Source organism: Armigeres subalbatus, chromosome 3 (genome assembly GCF_024139115.2).
Source record: "Armigeres subalbatus isolate Guangzhou_Male chromosome 3, GZ_Asu_2, whole genome shotgun sequence".
NCBI classification, from domain to species: domain Eukaryota; kingdom Metazoa; phylum Arthropoda; class Insecta; order Diptera; family Culicidae; genus Armigeres; species Armigeres subalbatus.
In genome coordinates this window covers 221,544,276-221,550,733 of record NC_085141.1, presented here as the reverse complement: position 1 = coordinate 221,550,733, position 6,458 = coordinate 221,544,276, and the positions used below count along the sequence as shown (strand labels likewise).

The window sequence follows — 6,458 nt, the reverse complement described above, 5'->3', positions numbered from 1 at the left end:
TTACCGGTGGTGAGTTTAAGCCGTTTGGCACCGCAGTATCATTACTTGACACTTTACCGGTCGCTACTAAACGCGTTGCTATAACAGTAGCGCGACTGACAGGTGACCAAATTTGGTAGCGTGATAAGAGCGCTGCTATTTGATGAACTGTCAACTGTCAAACGTCACCGGTACGGAATACAGCAACCAAATTGAGAGTCGAAAATAGTGACCGATACGGAAACGAGTGACGAAACTAAAATAAAAGCGCTGCGCGGGTGATTTAAATGCTCGCGACCGATAATGATGCTCTAACATTTTCATTGATTATCCTTATGAAATTTCATAAGGCAGCGTTATGAAAATCTTATTTACACGGTATGAAAATATTTGGGTCTCTAAACAAATGTTGAATTGAAAACAAGATAATAAAATATGTTGTTCAATAACTCTGTCTTTATTTAAAACACTTACTAACACTCCATATAAATATGTACATTTTATACCTTTAGGGTATTAGTACACACCATGGTCTAGGGTATAAGTAGCGGACATCCGGAATTGTTATATGGTGTGATTTGGCCAATATTTGAGAAAAGCACGACGACGAAATTGCTATGGCTATCGATTACTATCTCAATTGATTTACGAAAAATCTGTATAATAATGGAATTAAAAACTGCTGCAGTAATAGGAAATGCATGAAACAAAACCACAAATTCAGAGCTAAGTAATTTGAAGATGCTGATCGAATTTCTTCTTCTATGGCTCTATATTTCAACTGGAACATGGTCGGCTTTTCAACATATAACATTTCCACAGTTATTAATTGAAAGCTTTTCTTCACCCGCCATTGCATAAGTATGTATCTTATGTGGCAAGTACAAAGGATACACTATGCCCAAGAGATCGAGAAAGTTCCCACCCAAAAACATCTTAGACCGTACCGAGAATCGAACTCTCCAGCTTTCTTCTCCGGATTGGCAATCCTATGCCTTTGCTCGCAAGGCTAACTGGAGAACCGATGATCGTATATATTAACATGCAGCGTTACACTTGAGTCAATAATATCGACATCGTAATGACAAACGACATAGGTCTTGTAATTTCCTAGTTGAAACCATTTAAACGGCAAAATTCCAATGTTGAATGCCGGCTTGTGAACAAAGGCATGGGATTGCCAATCCTGAAATGGCGAATTCGATCTTTGGTCCCGAAAGGGACATGAGAGGAATGGAAATAACTTCCCAAACTACTTCGTGCTGCTCATTGGACAGCACTGATGTTTTCGGGTGCGAAACATTCCTGGCTCTCTGGGCATAGTGTATTTATTGTACTTGCCACACAAGATGCACATTCATGCAATTGACGAGCAGAAGCTTTAAATTAATAACTGTGGACATGTCCAAGAAGTTGAAAGCGAGCCAAGTTCCAGTTGAAAAGTACAGCCATTGAAGAAGAAAAATAAACGTCAACATGCTTGTGTTCCTTAGTCATTGTAGTAGACCTTTTCTGTTTGCTTTTCGGTTTCTGCTCTCATAAACAGGGAGCGTGAGTTTGAAGCATGATCAAACTTCTAAATACGCTAAAGTTTTTGTTGATAGATCACGAAATGGTGGCGTTCGAATCCATATAGGACAGATTAAATATGCTCCCCAGTAATAAGTAAAGGTCAACAGTAAATATAAGTTTCGAACAACTGCTGACTAACACGAACTATAGTTTAAGATCAATCAGAAGGAGGCGTTCAACTAGCTAAATTCCTTCACACGAATGTACAATCTGTACGAGATGCTGTAATCGATACGCTGTTACAAATACGTGCACTCTAGACACCATTACTTCCTTTGCTCAACGGCTACAGAAACATCGTTCATGCTAATCGAAAGATCGTTCGTTCGTTCTTGACGTTCTTTGCTGCGGATCACCAAGCTTTCTTCTCAGTTCCAGTTCATGCAATTCCTGAAAAGTATAAAAAATATGTATATTTTTACCTTAAGATATTAGCCTTTGGTTAGAAGTATTACGTATACATTGCTGACCAAAGCTTCACTAGACCACACGAGACTATTCGCGTACCTGAGTTTCCTTCTTGATATCGTCCAAGCTGCTGCTGCTATTCAACGACGACAAGCTTAAAGTACTGATGATGCAGTTCGTGGCAACGACAATTTTTTCCCTGATCTAAATAATGAATAGATTGTATTTAGTTATGTAAGGCTATGTAAATAGTTATTTTTATATATGCTTTTTAAAAAATGACAGAATATTACCTTGGCGATTTTCTCCGAAACCTGATAGAAGTCACTTTCTCGTATCGTCTGTCCAGATTTAGCGTATGCAACTCGCACTATATGACTAAAGAACTGCACCCCTTGAGCCTGTGTGCAAACTTGGCACAATAGAGGACATTCTAAACCGTGGGGAAAAGGCATAGCAGCGTGACTCGTGGAGTTGTTTTTATTTTCGGAGGAATTTCGGTCCAATTGATTCATGGTCCATGCTGTTGCTTCCAGATAAATAGTTGGCCATCCTTGAGTTTCGGTAGTGCAGGTTGATGGTACTTTCACTGAAATGGATATTAGAAAATTCAATAATTGATTATTATAAACTCGTTGTGAGTCTAATCAAAACATACTCACACTGATGACGTGGAAAATCATCAATCAGGCAGGATGAAAGCAACGGGCTTCTGGATGTGGATGCTATGCATGGATGGTCTCATTTTTTTCCGAATCGGACCGACGTGTCTTCATATTGATCGCTGGATCCTGTACTGGCAGCACACTAGGATTGTTATTCAAGATGTGCACTTGGTGCACTTTAATGAATTATTGAGCCAGGAATAATAATTGATAATTGTTAAATGATCACTTCAGTTCTGTTCAGTACGTTTGTGTAGATACGTCGAGAACATAACAAAAGAGATTTGCTTAAATAAAAATTTTGCCGGGAGCACGCCATTTTTATTTGGCAGCTGTCAGTAGAATGAACGTTGAAATGAACAAGGCTTCTTCATAAGAAAGCCTTATGATAATTTAACACAATAAACAGCTATGAATTTCATAAGGCAAACTTATGGTTTCCATTGGTACCTTATGAAATTAAAATATAATGAATTCATAGGGTTTCATAAGGCAGAACTTATGAAAATCAAAATGTTTTTTCTAGCAGTGTATAATATTGGTGGAGTAGCTGTATACCGCACGGAAGCATGAAGATACCCATTAAATGTGGAAGATTCACCCATTTTTTGGAATTGTTCCAAGATGTCAAAAAACGAGTATATTTTCAGAAACAAAAAAAGGGTATTTTTCTCCCATTGACGAGATCGATTGCTAGAAATAAAAATGGGTAAATTGTGCGCACAGGAATTTCTGGAAGGCAAAGTCACCATTTTTTTCATTTCGTTTCTACAAGTTGTTAATTTTAAAAATAAGACTTCGGCCTCTTTTATAAATTTTAAAGTTTGTTTGAAGCACGGAAATTGTGTTTTATATTCACACAAGACATTCGGTAAGTCAAATAAAGCATTATTTTTCAATTCCGATTAGTTGTGATCGCCGATTATGCTTTTCAGATTCCCCAACAGTGCTTCCCGCTGCTGCTGTTCCATTATCCCACGATCCATTGGAAAAGAAAGGAAAATCGGTGTGATATCGAGCACAGTATGCCTGTCGGAAACACGGACAAAGCCGGGAGCATGCAAGCTTCAGCTGTGTGGATTGAATTTCCCATGAGGACGTTCGATTCGAGGAGATCCAAAACTTCCCGACTTATCAATACCAAACTGTGCAAAGCAATTTTATCTCAGGTGCTCCGAAAGTGAAGGTTTTGTAATTACCTACTATGCTACTGTTTAAATTGGTATGGAAATAAATAGAATAGTTCTTTGTGGTTCTTTATTGGATAATCTTAATTCTGGTTTGTTTTAAAATATTTTCGATATCCCTCTAACGCCCTAACCTCAATTTTTTGTTTATATAAATGTGGATTTTTTACCCATTTTCTAAATAAATATCAAGAGTTTAAAATACCCATTTAATGAAGTTTATCAAGAGTACCCATTAATGGGTAAACGCGATATACTCATTAAATGAGTTATGCCGCTTTTCTTCAAAATGGGTACCAAAATACCCATTAATGGGTACTCTCAGGCTTCCGTGCGATATATGCATATATGAGTTTACCCATATTTGGATGAAAAAAACATCTTCAAAACATCAACATGATCGTCTACCAGTGTGCTCCTCGATCATGTTTTCTTCATTGAATTACAATTGCATTGAAGATGTTTTTCGTATTCACTGGTGAGTATTCAACTGAATAGTTAATGTGTCCAGAGATACTTTATTTCTACTTTTCATGTATATATTTCAGATATTATTTCTGGCCGCGGCCTTCGACAACTGAGGAACTGCAGTCTGCAGTTATGGAAGCAACCAGAAGAGTAATTTCATCATACTGCAGGAAATCCGGATATAAGGGGGATTCATAACGACAACCGCACAATGAAGCAAGAAATGTTTTTACAAAATAAAATTCAATCTATCTGTACAATATGTGCGGAAATTCCGCGATCGTGATATCGCCGGTCAACTATCATCAGCTGGTCATCGGCCGTGGAAACATCAGCTGCCCAAAACAGTATTAGGGATTAGGAAATAAAATCTGCTTCGGCCTAATCTGACGGTTTTACATCGAAACATCTCCCGGATGTATTAGGTACCAAAATCCCTATGGTAATTATTAATTAGTTCAAATAAAAATGATTTTCAACAGTAATCTAATAAACCATTTCGTTTGATATTAACATGAAATTGGAACATAAATATAAAATGCTATTTTAAATCCCCAATAGAAAGGACCCCAGGTGGAAGTTCAAAAAAGTACCTAAATTTGGGTAGTATTCACCTATAAATTGTTCCCATACTGAATTATCCAAATATGGGTAAATGCTGATTCACCCAAATCTAGGTATGTGCACTTTTTGAGGATTTTAGGTACTCTTCACCCATATTTGGGTGAACTGAAGTAAGCGATGCATAGAAGCTCTACACGGTTAGAAAAAAGCACCTAATTTTAGGTACTTTTGTCTCTTGCGTCTCCCTCCCTCTTCCCTTTGTTGTCACTAAATGAAGAGCAAAACCACTCAACAAGGGCATTAAAGTGTGGGAACCCAACGTTGAGTAATCTTATGTTTACAAAAGTTAAGTGAAATTTACCTAACTTTTGGTTAGTTTCTATTTAAATTTAAGTATATTTTACTTACACAGAAAGAAAAACCATTATTAAAATTAAAAAAACCATTGGTAAAAATAAAAAGTTGCATTGGTTCTTTTTCGTAGAGAGTGGCCAATATTCAAAATAAAAGTACGTTAACTTTTGCAACAACTATGGTTCAAAAGTTGCATCCCGTTCTGAAAATAAAAGTTTGAACTTTTAAAACAATGCTGTAGAAATGTCAAAAAGAAAGTATCACATCGTTAATACTATAGAGTAAAATAATTTCATTCAGAAAGGAGAATTTCACTTGCCCAAATTTCATTCAACATATAAAACGTGTAGCAGCTCAAAAAGCCCCGACAGCTCGCCTCACAGTCGCTTGTCGGGTGTGCATTGCTGACAGATGTTTTGCTGAAAAATAAAGATTTTCGCATACCGTTAAATATTAATTGTATTTCTCAAAATCACGCCAAGCCCCGTGCGCAATGTTGCGGAACTTCGACGGGAACAACGAGATTTGTGTCAACCGTTCCGTTGCAATGTGTATGGGCCTGGCCGTAAGTTAGGTATTTTTGTTTGATATTATGATGTTGCTCAAAAATATAACACTATGACCTACCTTCCATTCCTGTATAGTTATTTAGCACTGCTAGCACCGCAGATTGATTGAACAAATCAATCTTCAGGAGATAAAATATTTACTCGAAACCTCGCTCGAAACAGAAAGAAAACAAAAATTCCGCGACTTGTTTCTGGTCAGTGAATAAAAGCTTGGCGACGAATAAAGGCGAAAATGTTTATGCACACAGAATAATACTATGGGAGTTTTTTTTAAATATTGGACAAAAACAACTTCAATCACATTGGGCTTGAATAAATAGAAATCTTATGTTAGTACATATTATATACATTTTTTTCTAAATATTGTAGATAAATATTTGTTTTCGAGAAATAGACAATAATTAAGATTATAGATAGTGGAATATATAGATGAGCGAAGATAAATCCTCTGTCTCCAAACGAACTGTCAAACGTGTCTCCAAACGAGCATGACGTCACGATTTCAATGGAAACGTTAAGGGCTGTGACGTCATATGCGCGTGTGCACGGGCAAAAAAATCGACTCAGCCATGCTTTCGCTCATCTATAGATTCTACTATCTATAGTGTAAATTATAGATAGTAGAATCTATAGATGAGCGAAAGCATGGCTGAGTCGATTTTTTTGCCCGTGCACACGCGCATATGACGTCA

At 37.0% G+C, this 6,458-nt stretch overlaps 1 protein-coding gene and 1 long non-coding RNA gene across 3 annotated transcripts; one reads left to right on the top strand and one right to left on the bottom strand.

Annotated features, from left to right (window-relative positions):
* Nucleotides 1-415: 415 nt before the first annotated feature.
* On the bottom strand, nucleotides 416-3,546 carry LOC134225792 (uncharacterized). Of its 2 annotated transcripts, none has more exons than XR_009983326.1 (4): nucleotides 2,622-3,541; nucleotides 2,253-2,548; nucleotides 2,059-2,163; nucleotides 416-1,941 (listed from the first exon to the last, which is right to left on the bottom strand). XR_009983326.1 is itself a non-coding variant. In XM_062706143.1 (4 exons), the coding sequence occupies exons 1-4, from the start codon at nucleotides 2,640-2,642 to the stop codon at nucleotides 1,858-1,860; spliced, it is 510 nt and encodes a 169-aa protein (XP_062562127.1). In that variant the 5' UTR covers nucleotides 2,643-3,546; the 3' UTR covers nucleotides 416-1,857. The 2 variants fall into 2 exon arrangements, 1 of the variants encoding a protein (XP_062562127.1); XM_062706143.1 differs by having other exon boundaries at nucleotides 2,618-3,546.
* A 251-nt stretch (nucleotides 3,547-3,797) lies between these two features.
* Nucleotides 3,798-4,752, top strand: LOC134225793 (uncharacterized). Its single transcript, XR_009983327.1, has 2 exons — nucleotides 3,798-4,289; nucleotides 4,360-4,752. It is a non-coding gene; the product is annotated as an uncharacterized LOC134225793 (long non-coding RNA).
* The last annotated feature ends 1,706 nt before the right edge of the window (nucleotides 4,753-6,458 follow it).